The 21,023-nt window shown below is 43.3% G+C and overlaps 1 protein-coding gene across 2 annotated transcripts; it reads right to left on the bottom strand.

The window, feature by feature from the left end:
- Window positions 1–190: 190 nt before the first annotated feature.
- Window positions 191–20,958, bottom strand: ATG4A (autophagy related 4A cysteine peptidase). Of its 2 annotated transcripts, none has more exons than XM_063313375.1 (13): window positions 20,840–20,958; window positions 15,443–15,514; window positions 14,675–14,746; window positions 13,270–13,368; window positions 11,872–11,973; window positions 9,641–9,713; window positions 8,694–8,773; window positions 7,556–7,743; window positions 6,630–6,708; window positions 3,399–3,544; window positions 2,311–2,367; window positions 1,023–1,134; window positions 191–368 (listed from the first exon to the last, which is right to left on the bottom strand). In XM_063313375.1, exons 1-13 carry the CDS (start codon window positions 20,847–20,849, stop codon window positions 304–306), a joined length of 1,155 nt encoding a protein of 384 aa, XP_063169445.1. In that variant the 5' UTR covers window positions 20,850–20,958; the 3' UTR covers window positions 191–303. The 2 variants fall into 2 exon arrangements, with proteins under 2 accessions (XP_063169445.1, XP_063169443.1); XM_063313373.1 differs by having other exon boundaries at window positions 15,443–15,517; window positions 20,840–20,957.
- Window positions 20,959–21,023: the final 65 nt, after the last annotated feature.

The following is a 21,023-nucleotide window of genomic DNA, read 5'->3' as shown; positions in this document are numbered from 1 at the left end:
AGCTACTGCATTGTACTACATGGAGCAATAATTACCATCCAGCTATTGTTGATGCTGGCAAGGCCCTTCTCAGCAATACATCAAGCCAGTTTTGCTTTCATGTTCTCCAAAAGTTCATCTTCAGACAAGATTCCTTTCTTGGGGAACAAAGACATGGGCTGGGCCAGGGTCCATGCCCTTCCCAAGAAGATTGTTTTTTTAACTGTTCTCCTGAGGTCTTGCGCTTTGTTCACATGCAGGCACTTCAGGGTAAGAAAGGCTCTGTGGTCTTATTCCAGTCCTGGACTGTGCACCAGGTTGCCTTCATACACTCAAGATCTCAAACTCTTCTTCCAATTCAAACAGTTTATCGGTGGAGTCAATGAGCTCTACGGAAAACAGAGAAACAGGATTTCTTTGTAAAAATGGGCTCGCTCTTGCAAAAACTTCCCCATCCAGCCTTGCCAAGCTAGTGCCCCAAGGGCTGGGAATTCCAGAAACTGCACTCCTAACTGTGTGGAAAATTGGATTGAGAATGGCTGTCACAAAGCAGATGAGTGAGGAATAAACCAACCCATCAAAGTTCGCAGAGACTTTGCGCCGCATAACTTAGCTGTCCGTAACAACACACCCATCGAGACCTTTCCGTTATGGCATAAATAGGCTTAAAAGGTACCAGTGGATGTTTTGTTGACTTCGCAGCAATTGATTGATCTTTTGATGCAGAAAAATAGGGAGAGACTAGACAGTAAGGTCTCAGTTCAAGTTTGCTAGGGTTGAGCAGGACTTTAACTTTGATTCCAAAAAGGTGCTTCAGAGCATGAATGAGTACCCACCTACAAGTTTTAAAACTGCTGTATCTCATTCACACAATGTGCTAAATTTGGTTAGGTTTCTTTTGCAGTTTGGCAGTTTGCACAAACACAGAAAATGAATGGATTCTGACTTCAGGCTGAGCACATTGTGTGGACCATGTGATACAGATCACAGCCATGTAGAATGGCGGAGGAAGTGAAATAGATGGACATTAAACACCTCTCTACCTGCTCCGGTGGTTGTTACTTCTGGTTTGGTGGGAGGTATGAAAGGTGGCCAGTGCGGTGGATGCTTTTGAACCAGCTCGAACATCCGTAGACTCTGCTTCTTATGTATCTCCTGGGAGGGACAAAACAACATTTGTAAATGTGCACCACATAAGCAGATTGATTAGCCACCCAGCCCTCGTGAATTCAAAATACCATGCTGAATGTGTAAGAGCATGGGAGTTCCGATCATTTGGCAAATAAAAATTACGTTTGCATTTTTATGCCTTCCTGTCCCCTCCACGCTTAACAATCTTTAAATTTTGAACAAAAAAATACAAGCCAAAATTAGGTATTTTTCACCTGAACTACTTTTTCCTCTATGTGCCATAATAGCTCTCCGTTCAGATTTGCTGTGTTATTTAATTGTTTTATTTAATACCAAGCAGAGGGCACTAAAAGGCAAGGAACGAATGAATTTCCATGCCAATGAAATCCCATTTTTTAAAAAGAATCGCTGTATTTTTCTGTTCGTGCTTTTCCTGTGGAAGATCACAGTTCCACTTAGCACACCACATGTGATAAGCACATGAAAGACTGGAAGGCCTACAAAGCCCTCTCCAGGAAGAGAAATGTTTTTAAAAAATCAGTACACCAAAGAAACAACAAAAGAACAATTATATCCCTATTTTGAAGGGGCCGAGATGTTCAATGGAGTATCGTTAGCATTATCTGCCCTCCATGCTGATGGCTGATCTCTCTGAATGGTTTCTCAGAGATGTTAAATAGGAAGAGCAAGAATGTTGAGTCCTGCAACATCATAAAACGGAGGGCTCTAGCACAGGATTCCCCCCCACCGAAATTACCACTGACCGAAACCTCTAACTCAGGAAGGAGAAGAACCACAGAGAAACCATGTTCCCCAATCCTTAACCCTGGAGCCACATCAGCACAGACCAGGGCTAGCCGCTAAAAAGCTGGGCATGTTATGCAGGTCTTCTACGCACCATATCCAAACGTGCCCCAAGTATTCGTTCTGTATAATTTGCATAGTTAGGGTGAGGATACATAAAGCGGCCATGACACGGAGACCATCCTGGCAGGTGTCAGTATTCAGCAAGCCAAGTGTGGCGTCGCTGTGCAGGTGTATGCACTGATTAGCTGTGCATGATGAGCTATTTTCTCCAAGCCACTAGTGAATGCACAGATACCAATCATTATCATCACTGTTACTCCTTCTACAGTAAACCTGTTAAACACAAACTAAGAAATGACCCATTTGTACCTTGATGCATTTCCTGATACTTGCCTTTTGCACAAGGCTACACCAGTTATCAAAGTCCTTTTCTTCTTTACAAAAGAATCCCTGGAAGAATTTAAGCATATTAGAAAGGAAAGACAGCTGGTCCTATACATTCCTTTAAATTATCTTGGAGCAGTATTAATAATTACTATTAGCAATCCTTGAAAGAGTAAACTTAGGTGTTCGTGCAAATCTCTCACAAATAATCAGAACAGATTCAAAGTGGTTTCTCATTTCAGTTAAGAACCAGGCCAAAACACACACTTGAGCTGTGTTCACACGGCATGCTAAGCTATCACTTGGTCTGTCCCAAACTCCATTTTCACAAATCACAACAGCTTAATTATACAACACACACTGTCAAAACAAGCAGGCTATGTTATAGTTTACTCTGTTGTATACATGCAGTCAGACTGACACTTAGAACTACGTTAACCATTTATCACAATTCGAACAAGAAACTTCTTTGCAAATGTAATCAGCAGTCTGTTGCCTATGTTGGATTCCCTGAACTGCCTCCACAGTATAGGACGCGATGAAAATTCCATTAACGGAGGAGCAAATGACTTTAGCCACGGCATCACTCCAGTATGTAAGCGGGACCCTACTATTCAACTCCTTTCGGATGGCATTTGGTGACCGAGGAAGTACAAGGGATGAAACAGATGCCTTAAGCATCACTTTGAAATGCACAAAAAAGAAAAAAAAAAGGGGGGGGGTATCAACCCAATTTGGGAAGAGGGCTTAGAATTTATTTGAATTGCAGTTCACACTATAAGCCTCTACATGTCTTAAATGCAGCTATTTCATCCCTCAGAATCTGCACCCAAAGTTAGAAAGGCACCCAAAATTTCATCTCTGCCTACTCCACTGGCTGTGATTTGCCCACTTCTGTTTTAACACCTGACTGGGGAATTGCATCACCATTGCATGATCCAGGCCCAATGCCTTCTATTAAGAGCACAGAGTGGACCAGTTTACTGTCCTGTCACCAAATTTCTTGGCCTCAATGAAGATTGAAGGCATGTAAGGTGACAGTGTGAGAAGGGGCTTATCATCCAGTCTTCCAAGCCATTCTTTTCCTCAATACTTACTAATGCTACAGAGGGATCAAGATTCATTATCTTCATCCGATGTGGGGCCTGCTGGCAGTGGAAGCTATGGTCGTCGACTGTACCATTCTCATCAGAATCTACAAAGACCTGGGTGGTATGCGGGTCCAGGTAGATCAACTCGTTTCCTACGAAGACAAGCAAGAAAGGGATTGGTCGGCAGTGAGTGGAACTGAAAACCATGCAGCTTTGCATTGCACGCAGACATTGATTTTTCTTTATTTGTGAGGCTTACAAAACACCTTTCGTTAAATATTAAAACAGTGTAAAATATGGACACCGTACAACAATATGTAATACTGAAATAGTAAAATAAAACCATTATAATAAACCAAGAATGATTAGGGCAAATTGCAGGAAGAGGAAACCCTGGATCTTTCTATAGGTAGGTGTTCAGTTTACTGCAGAAGCATTCCACATTGGATGTCTCTTAAGTCCACAGGAAAAATGACACAGTTGCTTCCATCACTAAATAAAGATGATTCCAATGAATTCAACCACCTACAGCCCAAGGAGTCAGCAGAGTGACAAAAATAAGGAGAATGGTAGGAAGCAAGAGGAAGAGTGACAGAAGAAGCAACCTCATCCTGAACCTCACCGCTGGCCCATCAAGCCCAGCATCATTCACAGCAGGGAAGAGACTTGTGATGGCTGAACTACAACTCTCAGCAACCTAATAACTGGCCGTGGATGGGCTGCTGGGAGTTGTAGTTCAACAATATAGGATGCCACAAGATTCCTTATCCTGGGCTTTTAGTCAGGAGCTCTGGAACACACCAATGCAGCCATGAGAAAGAATGGCAAGAGAGATACGAGAAAAAAAGATGTGCCTGCTAGAGCTTTGCTTTCACCAGGAAACAAAGGAATAGACAATATTGCTGAATGGTGAAGAATGCCGAGAACTTACATGGAGTCGCAAAAGAACATCAAGGTGATTTCCTAAATTACGGTTTCTCAGCCAGGGTTCCATGCCACCCTGGGGTTCCGCAAGAGGTCACTAGTGGGTCCCTGGGAGATCACGATTTATTTAAAAAATGGTTTCAAATTTGGGCAACTTCACATTAAAGAGGTAAGCTTCATTCTTTATTTTTAGTTTAAGAACACTGTTAATGCATATATACAGGCCTACAAATGAAACAAATATAATAATTTTGTAATTTCTGGCCTCTATTTGAGTCTGAACATGCAGGGGTTCCCCAAGGCCTCAAAAATATTTCAAGGGTCCCTCCAGGATCAAAAAGTTGAGAAAGACTGTCCCCGTTCGCTCCCGGCCTTCCGGAAGAACTTGAAAACCTGGTTCTGCCGCCTCGCTTGGGGTGGGAGGGGCACCAGTTCATCTTGGGGGTGGCTAGTATTATAGATCTTTCCCCAAAGAATAAGATCTTCACCGCTTGGATTTTATATCCATTTTATTGGTCTATTTATATTGTAATTTATATGTTTTTAATTCTGATTTTGTTGTAAACCGCCCAGAGTCCCCTTTTTGGGACAGATGGGCGGTGACAGAAATTTGAAAAAATAAATAATAAATAAATAGATAGACGTTGAGAGGAATAAATTGAGAAGCAAAGGAAAAGCACTTAAGAAGGAGGCTGGAGATGGGAGGTTACCGTTCATTGCCAAGGAACAGGACAGGCTGATCATTTCTGGCAGGAAATTAAACAGCCTGGGGAGATTTAATAAGGATCCTTAGATACTACGTGGAAAGACTAAATTTCACTTTCTGCTTCGGTTGATGTAACATTTGCACAATCGAACCCAGTGTCTGGGCAACAGCCAATTATTTATCCCAGTTAAGGTAATAAAAAAAGCCTTTGCTCTTCAAAAAAAATGTTAAACGCAAATTGAAAAACTTTTACAATGACTAGAGCTGAATGGTTTGTACTGTACTTTCCATCTGACCTTTCAGACTATGGCACTGAGTAACACCTGCCTCACAAGATAGAACAGACGTCACCCACAAATGAGGGAACAGGAGAACACCAAGGCTGGCTACTGGGAATAGGCTTTTCAAAGTCTCAACATGACCCCTTCCTCCCTTAAGGAAATCAAAAATATACGTGGGCCATTCGGCCTGATCTGCAGAGTCCAGCCCAAAGAAGACGACGTGGGGGCTTACAGAAATATTCTAACTGTGCTCAGAACTGCAGTATCAGAGATGCTTAATCAGTTGCCACTCTGTGCTCCAGGAGGATCCCAAGACCAAGGGTTAAAACCCCTCAGTTCAAATGAACAGGGCTCTGTTTCCCCATCCTCCCATTTCATTTCAAAAACCAGAATCTGAACGTGAGCTCCTGGGATCGCCAAATGCTCTTTACGGAAAGATTAACTTTCAAGGATACAGCGTGGTCTTCTTTTTTTCACATATTAATCCAGTCCTTTCCCCACCGCAAAAGGAAGAGAGAGCAGACAAGCTTTTCAGAGGAAAAAGATAAAGACTTCACTCCTGCTAACTACTTGGAAACATCCGTGTGGTTTTCTTGGAGATGAACGGAAGTGGTTTGCCACTGACTTCTTCCAGAATTATTGTTTTTTACTGCCCAGGCTGGCCTACGGTGTTCTTTGGAAGTCTCCCATCAAAAGGCTGGGATGGGAACCTGCTAAGGTGCCAAAGCTGGGCTTCCATAGAAAGGGTGGATTCATTCTTCTTATCAAGTGCTGAACTTCCCACCTCTTCAGGCAAGCCACAAACTGAGATGAATACAGCAGGTCCCTGGTTTGAGAACGTCCCAGTTTACGGACAACTCCTAGTTAAGAACGGACAGCCATAAAGACGATTACATGAAAAATTTGAGTTCAGTACAATCAGGTTAAATACACAATACTATTTGGTGTATTATTGTGTTTAAGATGTTTTAGTGTATTTGGAAGTGTTTCTTAAGTGTTTTATGTGCATAGAAATATAAAATATATGCTACATACTAAGACAAACATTTGACTAACTGATGCTAAATAACGGTTCCGTGTTACATACAAATTTGACTTAAGGACAGACTTAGGAACGGAACTTGTTCTTCAACCAAGGACCTGCTATACTGCTCGCTTGAGTCTTCCCTGAGGCAAGGCATGAGGCTGGGGAGAATGGACTAGAATCCAACCTTCAGTATATGCTCTTTTTCCTTCCCTGCTGTGTTTTATTCTGCTATTTCAGCTTTAGAAGAATTCTTCAATAGAACTACTCCGTCACCCTCCAATGACTTCATTTTTCCTTACCCAAAAATCCAATAAAGTAGTAGGCATTGTTTGGTTTTCCTCCTAAAGCTCCTAAAGACTGCGGCATCTTAAAGCATTCCTAAAGATCCAAAGGAGAAAGAAAAAAATTATTTATGTCTTAGGTTCCCACAAATCTCCCATTCACGTTTCTTTCCTTCAGCAATGGGACTCAAGGCAGCATGTATCTAGATCTCCAGGTCAAACTTGCTTATTTCAAGCCAGACCAGGATGGGCAAGCCACTGCCCCCACCTGTTCTTCCTGAAGCCCTTTCTCTCAAAGATGCTCAACCGAAATTCTGGGGCAAATTGCAGAATTTCAGTGGCATGACTTTTCTGTTTTCCTGAAAGTTTGAAAATAGATGTCTTAAGCTCCTGGCTGGCTTCTCACATCTTTTTTAGTTGGGAAACACCCCCCCCCCCTCCCAACCCTGCCAAAAAGCCAAACATGGAGCTGAAAATTCTAACCTGCCATGACTGCAGAAGCAGAAATAAAATACATTTCCCAGTTGCAAAAAGATCACTAACCTCTGGAGCAGACTGTTACCTATTATGTCCCTTCGGAACAGGAGGAAGCATTGTGTATATTAGAAATAAGCAACACGGGGCTTATGGAGGCTCAGAACTAATTTTTTAAAACCAGTTGTTTTAAAGATGGCCTGAAAGCTGATACAGTTTCAGCATTTCCATGAAATGAATCCATGATCTCCAGAGATTTCAGGCACTTTCAATTTTCTAGGATGAATTCCTGCTCTGGATCATCCACACCATTTCAATGTTTTACTGGCTATACCTACTGTGTGTGTGCGTGCACACGGATGCACATACATGTGTGTGTGTGTAAATATATAAATAAAACAAGTGATCTGCTATGGCTCCAATCATTACTTAAGCCAACCAGCTCCTCAACTGCTGTCAGACAGCCCTACCTTAAATGCGTCGACATAAACCGGATTGATGTGGTTTATCCCCAGGCGAAGAGGTACAATCAGTAGCAGAGGCTTCCAACCGCAAGTGGGGTCTCCTGGGGTCTTGGCTGGGGTGACGGAGCTCCTGTATGACAGTGAACTGCAGTGAGTCCTGGGGCAACCCTGGGGTGGGACCCGGCACATTTTTTCTGGTGAAAAAGAGAGAAACAAAAAACCCCTAATCCTCATTTTCCTATCAACTTGTCAGTGGCCAAAGAATATTCAGCTTGCTTGCAAACTGCAAATGTCCCCATAGATTTCAGTGGAGGAAATGTGTCTGAAACAGACCTCTCTGCTCATTTGTGAAGTAAATGGGAAATTCCATATTCACAGGCACTCACTCATTAGGGCATAACCTCTTTCCTGCAGAAAGAACCCAGAATTAAGAAAATTGTAGTGGTTCTCCCTGCAATTAAGTCAGATTGGAAGGCTGTGAGTATCAAACGCGTGCGTTTGAAGCCTTGGATAAAAAAGGAGGCTCTGAACTACAGGACTAATATGTTGTACGCTCTATGTCGTGATCCTTGATTTAAGTAAGGTTAGAGGCCTGCAAAACTTTCAAGGTTGAAGCATTCTGTTCATGATGCACCCATTCTGCTCTCAGAACAGCCATGCCATTCCAATTTTACTGCATAACCGAGGCTGAAGCACTCCACTTTGAGATCAGAAAACTTCTGGTCAACCATTCCAAGGTGAAAATGGGCCATTTTAGATTTGGAGCATTAAATGCTCCAAATCTCCTTGAATGCCTCTTCCATAGACTGAAAAGGCACAAATGCATACACACACACCATATAACAGTCAGCAATCAATAAATATATCTGCACCATCCGGTTTCCATTTGAGGGAGCAACAGAAAGAATGGACTACAGGGATTCTCTGGGTGAGAGGACCAACTCAATGTTTAGGGTTGATACAGAAAAAAATAGGCTTCATGCTGGTTACGGTATTCAACTGCTGTTCCCAGTTTGTTAAAAGGATTTCAGAAGTGAATTTTAAACTATGCAACCATAGCCAATACTTTCAAGATTTCAAATAAGGCTAGAATTAAACTAAAACTGAATTTAAACCTGCTCAGCTTCTGATGATAAAAACTTACTGATATCTTCAATCACCACAGTGTTGTCCATAGACACGTAAACAGCTAAGGAATTCCATTCATCAAACAGTGCAAGTTTCCTGAATAAAGCAAGAGAGCTGTCAATCAAAAAGTGTGCTTACTATTACTAAAAGGCTCTTAAACAAAGAAGCTTTGGTGATGGGGGATGGGAGCTTATTTTTATTCTACTAGTAAGATTCTTCGTATTAGGAGGAGCAGGGGGACTTCCTGATGAGGCATATATTGGCCAGTGTCCAACCACATTCACAGCTTATGTCAGGGGACAATTTTTAACTTTTTTCTGTTATTTTTACTCCTATCTTTTTTCTTACTATTCCCTCCCCCCAGCAAAAGGCATTAGCATTAATGGCAGGGGGGAATGGAACTGCTATGCAGTATAAGAACTGGCAATGTTAGGTAAGTCAGTACCAAACATTCGCTACACTTTGAGAAACCCAGGACAAAACGTTGGCTGTTGCATATTTAACTTGGACTGACTGACTGACTGACTGACTGACTGACTGACTGACTGACTGACTATCTATCTATCTATCTATCTATCTATCTATCTATCTGATTTCTATAGCTGCCTACCTCAACAAGTGACTCTGGGCAGCATACAATCATAAAAACCAAACCAATTAAAAGAATACAAAATAAATATATATGGTTGCTGAGTAAATAATTGCCACAGATGTTAAAAAAAACATGGAATGCTTCATGAAACATTTGAATGTGTCCAAAAACCTTTTGGTGGTTTGGCTGCAAATGATTATGAATCTCCAGGGAGAACCTTTAGGGTGGGCAAATGGGTAGATGAACGAAGAATCAAATATAAGCACAAGGTGCTAAGCTCTTTTTGCGTCCCTTCAGCCGCTGGACCAAGGTCTTTTCCCCTACAAGCATAGATCCCACACCCATAATGCAGAACACATGTGCTTGCTTACTTGAGTGCTTGGGCAACAGTATTTGGCCCAAACCATTCCCCAATAGATTTCCCTTCGCCGACACCCATCTGTGCTGTGTGGATCAGGAACAGAAACAGACAAAAACATAAAGAATGTCAGGAAATGACATCTGCCTGTTAAATGGAAAATAATCAGAATGTTGCATTGTACACCCCCCAAAACAGTTCGGGGTCAAAACCACCCAGGAACATTAACCCACGTCAAAGTATCTCAGCTAAACTACGGGTGGGTAGAAGGGAGAGCAGGTTCAAATGCCGATTTCTCAGTATTCGCTTCCCATCACTCCCAGCACAGCCACCCTGGCTGGGGGATTCTGGGAGCTCAAATCTACCCCTTGAGCGGTTAGGCCGAAGGAACCTCCAGCTCCCAACCTGAGCCAAAGCAGAGATGGGTGGGGTTAGGATGCCAGCCTGTGACGTCGCAAAGACATTTGAGTTGTACAACCGAGGGATGTTGACAAACTGCCCGCACCGAGACCCAGAAGCCCAGCCGGCACTTCCAAGGGAGAGATGCCTTCTGTAAGTCTCACTTGGTCTCCTGCAACATGCTCTAACCTGGGCTGCCTTTCAAAGGCATAGACTGCTAAATGCAGACTATTCAGCATACGGCTGAAATGGGAAGCGGGGGACCGTCTTTTTACAACTTCAGGACAATCTGTCTGTTTCAGAAGACAACTGAAAAGGCGAATGATCAGCTCTAAAACTGCAAGTCATGTGTGAATGACTTACTGAATCTTCCCTTTTAAAACTCTGCCCAGATTTTAAGAACTGGATAAAGAGGACCGTTGGACTGCCACATTGACACTAGGGGTGCATTTGGCAGGAATATTAAGAGAGGATTTCTTCCAGAAATTGGAACTTCCTGGCAAGCAAAATCGGCAGACAAAGATGCTGTTATTCAGTTGAACTTTTGATTTTTATGAAGTTTGCTGAAGTCCATTTCAACTGGAAGATGGTGATTGGGTTTCAAGGGATGTGTTTTCAACTCATTTGCTTTCTGCTTTAATTACAATTTTGTATTTTCTCTTATATTTTAACCCACCAACCAGGTCAAAGTGACCAAAGTGACACAGGAATCAAATCACTGTGACTGCAAACCATGCTCATCTTGTGAGTGTGTGTGTGTGTGTGCACGCGCACACATGTGCGGCTTCGAGTCAGATTTTGACTCCTGGTGACTGCCTGGACATACCCCTGCGGTTTTCTGGGGAAGGTTTTTCAGAAGTGGTTTGTCATTGCCTCCTTCCTAGGGCTGAGAGAAAGTGACTGTCCCAAGATCACCCAGCTGGCTTTGTGCCTAAGGCAGGACTAGAACTCACTGTCTCCCAGTTTCTAGCCTGATGCCTTAACCACTACACCAAACTGGCTCTGTGCCAACCCAGCTACTAGACTGAAAATTACTACAACTGGGCAGTGCTTCAGATTCGTTTCCAAAAAAGATGCTTCAGAATATGTGGGATCATAAACATGGCCCCTCTTTGCAACTTTTTAAAACAGCCATATCTTTTCATGGGATTATACAGTGGTGGCACAGGCTAGTTATTCAATCCAGGGAGACAATTCAGTTGTTTCAAAGGGTTGTAGATAGTGCCCCTGTGCACTTCAAAGCACCTTTTTGGAAATCAGTCTCAAAACATTACGCATCCATAAAAATAAGTTATGACTACACTTTGCCTGGAAGGGACGCGGTGGCACTGTGGGTTAAACTGCTGAGCTGCCGATCAGAAGGTCGGCGGTTCGAATCCGCGCGATGGGGTGAGCTCCCGTTGCTCGTCCCGGCTCCTGCTCACCTAGCAGTTCGAAAACATGCCAATGTGAGTAGATCAATAGGTACCGCTTCGGCGGGAAGGTAACGGCGTTCCGTGTCGTCATGCCGGCCACATGACCACGGACGGGTCTACAGACAACATCGGCTCTAACGGCTTAGAAATGGAGATGAGCACCGCCCCCTCGAGTCGGACACGACTGGACTTTACGTCAAGGGAAACCTTTACCTTTACCTACACTTTGCCTGGTGTGACTCCATGCTGACACTATGAGGGTCTCCCTAGTATGCTATTAGTATTGGCTTCTCTTTTGCCCTCTTCTCTGTTTTTTATTTTGTATTTCTGCCAACATGTTTCTTTATTTGATCAGCAGATGGGACTTCTGCCTCATTCTACCTCCTTCCAAATGACACATTAGTGAGGACTACACAAAATCTGCTCTTACCCATTTGATGAATTGAGTAACAGCAATCTTTTCTGTCCAGGAAGCAGCACAAAATCTTTTGATATTCTTCTGGTTGCTTTTTGTATTCCTCCCACTGCCAATCTTCAAGAGAAAATTATTGGAGATTTTAAATGTGACATCGCACTCCCACCAAGGACAAAAGAAAGAGCAACGAAAGGTGATCGTTCAAACAAAGGAATGTACATTGCAATCCTTCTTAGAAGACAGAGTGAACTCTGTGGGACTTGCTGTAATTGCACACAGAGCATCTTTATTGCCAAAAGATACTACAGAAACACAGAACGTTGCCTGCTGCTGCATCACAGCGTTACCTTGTCTAGCCCAGTGTTGTCAGTGCAGACTGGCAGAGCCTCTCCGCTCTTACAAGGAAAATCTGGGGTGTTCTGTATGCAAACTAAGCTTCTAAGTGCAGCGCCACTGAGCTACAGTCCCTCCCCATCTCTGCTATATGAACTGCGTGAGGGAAACAGACAAAGATGGAATTAAAACAGCCTACAGAATGCAATGCCCACAAAAATGGATTTTACAATCCAAATTATAAGAATGGGCTGTACTTGCCTATTTCCTCTGTTTATACTTTAACTTGATTTTGTTTTCATGGGAAGCTAGATGGCTAATGGAAGGCATTACACTCTCCCACCACCTCCAGAATATTTTTTATCTCCTTCAGCCAGCTGAGAGGTTTAGCAGGCATTATTCACAGATTTTCATACACACCTTCGCAGCCATAAGATCTAGAAACTTAGGCAGTTGTTTCTGAGATGTGAAAGCTGGGATTCTCTGAATGCTTAAGTCTGTATTTAAGGTTATATTATGAGTGCCTCTGCTGCTTCCTTGGAAGATACAACTCTTGTTACAATACTAGAATTCTAAATCAACTTGCCCAAATGCCTGGGATTGGACAAACTGCTGCAGGAACCTTCTTCCATCTTAAAAAAGCAATGGCAAAACTTATAGATGAAAGATACATTCAAGCAACCATTTGCAAAGAAGCTTTCCAGTGGGGACTCTCTGTCTATGGCACAGTCCCTCCCTGAAAAGGCTCGCCTGGTACCTACATTGTATTCATTTCAATGCCAGGTAAAGGCCATTCCACCCTCACTGAGCATGTTAAGAGTCAATTGGTGGTGTAAAACCTTAGCACCGTTGTTTTTAAACTGTGCTTTTTGTATTCTATCCTTCTATACCCGAGATGCTGTAGGATTTTAAATACTGGTTCATGCTATTCTATATAGCCTCCTTTTGACATGTTTTAATGAATTACACACTGCGCTGAGAATTTCCATTCCTGGGGAGTATAAGAATATGATAAATAATAATTGAAATAAAAATTAGCAGTCAAACTTTGGAAATTTTCTGGCAGATGAGTGAACTTACCCCTTCCCAAATGTCGACAGATCAGAGCCTGGGCCAACATCATCTGTCCACATCGCAGCATGCAGCCCCAGCCAGCATCTGAGGAAGGACCTGTGCCACCTTGAGAGCGAGAACCAGCACACTTAGGAGGTAATGAAAGACGGAAGCCCAAAATCTGAGGCTTCCTTGGATCATGAGCCCAAGTTTTACCCCCAGGAACCAAAAGAACCTATATCTGCCTGCTGCCATTTGTAATCGGACTATTTCTTAGTCTGATGAAAAGGCAAGGAAGGAGATCAAGGGCATTTACAAACACAAATGGGAATGCTAGGTTCGTCCCTTGAGATGTGCACCATAATTCCATTTGGAGAATTTGGGACAGCGTCAGAGACATGAGCTGTAAATTTTGTGCTGTTTTGATTTTTAACTGTATGTTCCCATGAGAAACATCCCTGTCATAAGCACACCTTTGTTTTAAAAATAAAGACACCCCACCCAAATAATCTGGGGAAAAAAATCCCACCCCTCCATGTGCACGATGTGGCCACACCCACTTTACATCATTTTCCAACCCACTGCACTGCTTCCACCTATTATTATTATTATTACTACTACTACTACTAATGGGACGCGGTGGCGCTGCGGGTTAAACCGCTGAGCTGTCGATCGGAAGGTCGGCGGTTCGAAACCGCGCGGCGGGGTGAGCTCCCGTTGCTCGTCCCAGCTTCTGCACACCAAGCAGTTCGAAAACATGCAAATGTGAGTAGATTAATTGGTACCGCTTTGGCGGGAAGGTAACGGCGTTCCGTGAGTCATGCCGGCCACATGACCCGGAAGTGTCTATGACAACGCCGGCTCTAAGGCTTAGAAACGGAGATGAGCACCGCCCCCTAGAGTCGGACACGACTGGACTTTACGTCAAGGGAAACCTTTACCTTTACCTACTACTACTACTATTAATTTGTTACCACCCATCTCCCCCAGAAGAGAGACTTTTATATCCCCAAATACATTAAGCAGAGTCCCTGGTCATCAAAAAATTGCTTTTCTCTGACGTAAAAGAGAGGATGGAGGTGGTAAACTCTTTAACGGAAGGGGGAAAGGTAGCAGTCCCAGTACTTAGCACCCTCAGAAAGAGCCCGGGTTCAAATGATTATTTATATCACTCCAGACAACTGTGTCAGACTCCGAAGGTTTCACTGGAACCAGGGAGCTAGGGCTAAAAGTGCAAGGCCTGTTCTGCCTTGAGCAATGCTCTCCACCAAGGACAAGCAGATACAGCTTTGACCTTTCAAAGAACACCCACTAAGGCTTGCAGGAGCTCTTTTTCAGAACAAATGGTTCATTCTCTTATAGAATTCATGTTTTCACGAACGGAAGAGAACAAGAGGAGCAAAACCCCACCAGCCCAGAAAGCAAAGCTTACCAATTGGTGAAAATTTTCTTCTGTAGGTAAACCAAAGACGAGAACTGATATCCGAAAGAAGTTTAGATTTTTCTAGAATTAGAAAAAGTAACAACAAGTTAACAAAAATGTATTCATGTCAGAGCTGGTGTTTCTCATTCCATATTCTGCTGTGCCCAGAAGACATTCAGAAGTGTAAAATCTGTTCCTCAGTAACCTCCCCCTTGCCAGAAAGCTACATTTCCCTCCTAACTCCCTTTTCATTCGCCAAAGGCAATGCAGTATCTGATGGCTCATTGTAGAAATGAGATGATTTTTTTTCCCCTCTGCCTCTTGCTTAATTCCTCTCAGTTCAAAGTATATGGGACAAGTCTGAACTGGAATCTTGTCCTTTAAACCTGTCCTCCTCTTTTTCATTCTTTATAAAAATACTCCTTTTGGTAAGGAAAAATATTACTTTATTAGACATTTCTGAAAATAAACTAATATACCAAATACTGGAAATAATTCTTGTCTCCTAACAAACATCTGACAAAATGATCTGTACATGGATCGTTTTTATAAGCACTCTGCCCTACTTCTGTTAAATTGCTTTTAGTCTATCACCATCAACATTCTGGCATATTTATTTATGACAAGTGCTTTTAGGCCACTTCGATCATTTTTTACTTTACATGGCCTAACAGCACATGTCATAAATAACTTGCATGTGTCTATTTTCAAGGATTTCTTTCAAGAGATCATTAAAGAAGTAATAAAGCTTCTGTGGCTTCTTAATTCCAAATTTACCTGTTTTCAGGTGGTGCTGCCTTCCTAAGATCCAGGCGGGCTCATCTGTCTCAGGAAGTTCTTCTAAATAATCTGCTAAAATAATAAGATGATGTTCATGTCTTTATAAAACTAGATACACATTTATCTGATTTACAGAATATATGTCCATATGTTCACTTTTTTAACAATGCCAATGCACAAAATACAATTAAGATTACAAATTCTGTACTTTAACCTCTTTAATTTAAAAGTATTTAGAACTTGCTTTAGAACTTAGTCCCAGGATAGGTAAGGTGTTGTTGTTGTTTTTTAGATAGAGGGCCTCACTTGCCCTCTGAGTGGTATCCTCCAAAAGTAGGAATAGCCAGGCCAAAAAATAAATTGTGTGATTTGGTTTCACACAAGTTTATAACGCACCCAATATGCTTCTCTTTATTGAGCATTTCACATTTTGCATATCATGTTAAACATTACAATTTAGCAACATTGGAAAAGACTTTGAGATTTGCATCCAAGACTCAAAGGAATCACATGTACAGTCTTGTCCTGGGTTAGGTTTCCCACACACACTCAGATTTCTTTTGTTTTTATGACACGGAAAGTAATTCCTCTTACATTTAGTCAGACAATGACCTTTGCTATTTGCATATCATAGTGCAGCCAATGATGAAAGCAGATCCTTTGTGACAAGAGCCAAATATTAAACATTGCAGCCTATCCTTTGAGACCCAAATCCCCAACCACCTAGAAGGGCTAAAATAGGTTGCATCAAAGTCAGTTCCTTCTACTAACTCCTCCCCCAGTTTCAACACACATCCAACACCGCTACCCCTCTAGAAACTCCTACAGACCGTGTGGATGTCTAATGTTCCCATTTTCTCCTTCTACGAGCTTAGCAAAACCAAAGTAACCTCAAAAATCGATCTAGGCTGAAGCTAAAATAGAATTAAATATATTGACATAGATATTCAGCTGCTTTGAGTTCTTTCCACCAAGTAAACATATCCAAATAAATTAAGAGAGGCGAAAATGGCCTCTAAGAGTCCTCTGAAACACAAAATGCTTTAAAAGGACAAGAGCGTGTGCCTTTCATTTCCAGCATATTCCTTTGCAAAGCCTAAGCCTAGAGTCCTAAGATACACTGTGTCTTCCAACTAAAATAGGGTATAATTGTATGTGCTAGGCGGTAACCTAACAGCTTAATTCAGTTCTCACTAGTACCAGTAATGAAGATACTTTGAAAACTGTGTGTGTTTTTTAACGCAGAAAGAATGTGACCTATAGCTTGCATTTAATAGAGCAAGTTTCTTGGAAGAAGTGCAGGTGAGTAACAAGGTTGCATAAATAAAGTAAAAACAATGCAGACATTTTAGCATTGAATTCCCCATGCTTAAAAATGTATTCATGCTGGTCCTTGCAAGTTCAGATCGATGCTACACCAAGGACCATGATGTCATCCATGAGCTAAACTTTGACACATTTATCTCCCCCAGGAAAACCGTCCAGATTAGACTCCCATTTGCCAAGTCCCAATTATTTTTCCCAATAAGAAATGAAGTGTTCTAAATATTCGTATTTTAGCTTTAAAACTGGGCTTTTTAAAGTACAAAGTGTAGCCTCGAAAATGTAGACAAAACTCCCATAATCAGCCTTTTATGCGCCAAACTGCCAAGATTCAGTGTTGGCTCCCTGGTTTCATCCATCACTACCACTAACATTAATGGCACAGGTAATGCCTCCAGCAGTAGAATCCAATAAATTGTTAATTAAGAAGTGCCAAACGTTTACTGCTTATGAACAGCTATACACAAACCTTAGGCAAGAGCCCAACTCACTGTACTGACTAGTCAGGAGAAGCAACTTCTCCTATGACCTCTGCAGAAGCTTCTATAGCATCTGGGGAACTAGAGGTCACTCCCATCTCTTTCCCCCAGGCGTGAGCACCTACAAGGGGACAAGGGGTAAAACATGTGTCACAACACGAACTTTGCTCCTGAGGTATTTGTAGAAAATCTTTCGTACTTGAGATGCAAGTACAAAAGGGCAGAGCTTGGGTCATGACCCCACAATGCACATTTCAACATCTGAGGGTCATCATGGCTAGCTCGATACCTGCAATTCCAGGCTGAAAGTGCCACATGGAAGGACTTCAGCCTGGAACAGAATCATCTAAGTATGTTTTCCACCATTAAACCTACTCGCTGCTACCTGAGAAAACCTGATGTGCATTATAAAACAACACTAAATCTACTTTGACCCAAGGCCAGACAGTGGAATATAATTACAGATCCTACACACCCTCTATTATGAATAATTTGGAAACAAGGAGAAGAGAGTATCTTTTTCCTGCACCAAATCTCTTGCAGCCACATTCAGCAGCTGCAACATTCATGCTGACTGTTCTTCAGATCCCTAACCTAAGTTTAGTCTTCCCTACCCGTGCCTCCCAAATGTGCTGGGAGTACTGAGAAACTGCTGGCACTACGTGGCGGACCTCAGTCTAGACCAGTCGTTCCTAACCTGGTACCATCCTGACCTATTGAGCCAGCATCCCCTATACTGGGTGGGAATTCTAGGACTTGTGGATCCAATATTCTGGAGGATGACAGACGGAGAGAGCAGGCCTAAAAGGGTAAAAGAAGCAGCTTTGCTTCCAGTCCCAACAAAGTAAAAGCACCCCATTTAATCACAAAACTTATGAAGACCTTTAGGCACGGTCTTAACCTAACCAACTCCAAGGAATCATCATGATCATCAAATGACAGCATATCACCCTAAGATGCTAAGGAAAAGACAGGTGCAGCTAGATGCAAGTGAACTGGAAGTATTTGCAGACAGATCTGAATAACCAGCTCTAAGGAATGATGCTTTTTTCCCACAGTATCTTGAGAGAATTGCAGCCTGCAACTAGACGAACCTGATACTAAACCACTGAAACTTAGCAACACAAGACAAATTTAGGAGAGGACCCCATGGTGGGCAAAAACGTCAACAAACCTTTCTGCCTTCTAAGTACTATACACACAAATCTAACTAGAAAATTGTCTCCTCACACCCTATGCCTGTATCATGTGCCCACACATGCAAATAGTCTCTTCCATGGAATAAAAAGAATAGCAATACTGTCCTTGTAGTTCTGGTCACAATTTACATATTTAAATCCTGGGCTAGCATCCTCTCCAGCCTATTTAAATAACAAAAACATATCTCTAATGCAAAGTATTCGCAACTGATATTTAAAACAGCATAGTTTAATATTCAAAACATGCTTTTAACATAAAGAAATTGATACAAAACAGATACACAAGAATAACAGATTTTAAAAAAACTTTTTGCAACTGAGCAGTGAAGTATGAAATCTATCTCAAGATTGTACAGGGAATACTACTACGATCTTTTGTTTCTGCACACCATGGCAGGTATTCTCCACTGGCTAAAATTGCTGTGATAGTTGCAACCCCAGCTGGAAAGAAATGGTTTGACTCAGATAACCTCCAGCTAAGTTTACTGCAATGCATTATACACATGGAGCTGTCTTTAGGTTTTTCAGACACTTATTTTATTTTTAGTGCTTTCAAGTCAGTGTTGACTCCTGGGAACTGTCTGGACAAGTCCCTGCAGCTTTCTTGGCAAGATTTCAGAAGGAGTTTGCCCCTGCCTTCCTCTTCCTAGGGCTGAAAAGGAGGACTGGCCCAAAGTCACCCAGCTGGCTTTGTGCCTAAGGCAGGACTAGAACTCACAGACGCCCAGTTTCTAGCTCAGTGCTTTAACCACTACACCAAACTGTCTGCCTCTTTTTTTTCAGACACTACAATCTCCTAAATTCTTAACCAGTACTGGTCATACAAATCTATTCTACTTGTTTTACATAACTTCATGGGCCTTTTGTTCATTTTGTAGTATCAGAGTACTGTGTTGACTTCTCTTCAGTATGTCGATTTCCAAAGTTAAGGAAAAACAACTGGTTTAACACACTGGGGCTAGGAGACTGAAATACAACTCAAGAGGTCACCAGCTTGAAATTCACTTCTATCACAAATGAACTGAGTGACCTTTATAAGTCACTCTCTCTCAACCACCTGGTGCTCACGTTGGCTTTCCATGCTAGATTGTGCAGACTGCAACAAGTTCATGCCATATGAAACACTCTGAAAGCTTCAGGTGGCTACTGAAACGTATTATCAGCATTACAATGCTGTCAGCCTCTTCTGGGAATTTCCCCAGGTTGCCCCAGCTGCCTGATGCACAGGACTGGAACTCAAAGCAAGCTAACCCAAAGGCCATGCCATGTTTATTTAGTTTATCAGATCTGAAAAACCTGACAGCTGGGATTAGAGTGGACTTGAACCCAGTGGCCCATCCTGCTCCGGTCAGCCTGACTGGTTGTTTACTGTAACCTTTTCCTTTTCTTTTCAGTCTATTATAAATTTCTTATAAATTATTACAAACACAGCACATCTTCCTTCTACTTAGCAGCCATGTTAGACTGAGGATGATGGGAGCTGAGTCCAGCCTATCTGAAAGATACTGAGTTGGGGAAGCCCTCTGACAGCCGTGTTGGCCGAGGATGATGGGAGCTGAGTCCAGCCTATCTGGAAGATACCAAGTTGGGGAAGCCCTCTGACAGCCGTGTTGGCCAAGGATGATGGGAGCTGAGTCCAGCCTATCTGGAAGATCCCGAGTTGGGGAAGCCCTCTGACAGCCGTGTTGGCCGAGGATGATGGGAGCTGAGTCCAGCCTATCTGGAAGATCCCGAGTTGGGGAAGCCCTCTGACAGCCGTGTTGGCCAAGGATGATGGGAGCTGAGTCCAGCCTATCTGGAAGATCCCGAGTTGGGGAAGCCCTCTGACAGCCGTGTTGGCCGAGGATGATGGGAGCTGAGTCCAGCCTATCTGGAAGATACCGAGTTGGGGAAGCCCTCTGACAGCCGTGTTGGCCGAGGATGATGGGAGCTGAGTCCAGCCTATCTGGAAGATACCGAGTTGGGGAAGCCCTCTGACAGCCGTGTTGGCCGAGGATGATGGGAGCTGAGTCCAGCCTATCTGGAAGATACCGAGTTGGGGAAGCCCTCTGACAGCCGTGTTGGCCGAGGATGATGGGAGCTGAGTCCAGCCTATTTAGAAGCCGAGGTCTTGGGGAGGGGATGTCTGGGGCCATAGTGGCTGAGGATGATGGGAAAAAAAGTCCAACCTGACGCTGCCGGGGAAAGGTGGGGACTGGCTGGGGACCATGGGAGCTGGAGTCCCACGTGCCTAGAGGCGGCAGGCTGAAGGCAGCTGTTCTGGAGGGAGCCTGGGGAGGGCTGCACCTCAGAAAGGAAGAACGCTTCTGCCTTCACCGAGAGCCAAGCGGCCTCGCCCGGCCCCCCGCCCGCCCTGAGAGGCGCCCCGCTCCCTGAGCAAGGCCGGGCCTCACCAGACTCCATCCTCCTTCCGCGTCACCGCCACCACCATCCTCTCGTCTCCGCGCCGCCGCCTCCCCCGGCCGCTTCCTTTCTTTCTTTCCCTCAGGCGGCGGCGGCGGCGCCCAGCCTCCTCCTCCCCCGGCCGAAAAGAACACGACGACGGCTATCTCCGCCCGCGCAGCGCACGCCGGGAGT

This window comes from Candoia aspera, chromosome 12 (assembly GCF_035149785.1).
Source record: "Candoia aspera isolate rCanAsp1 chromosome 12, rCanAsp1.hap2, whole genome shotgun sequence".
In the NCBI taxonomy this organism is placed as follows: Eukaryota; Metazoa; Chordata; class Lepidosauria; order Squamata; family Boidae; genus Candoia; species Candoia aspera.
This window is presented reverse-complemented; position numbering and strand designations above follow the sequence as displayed.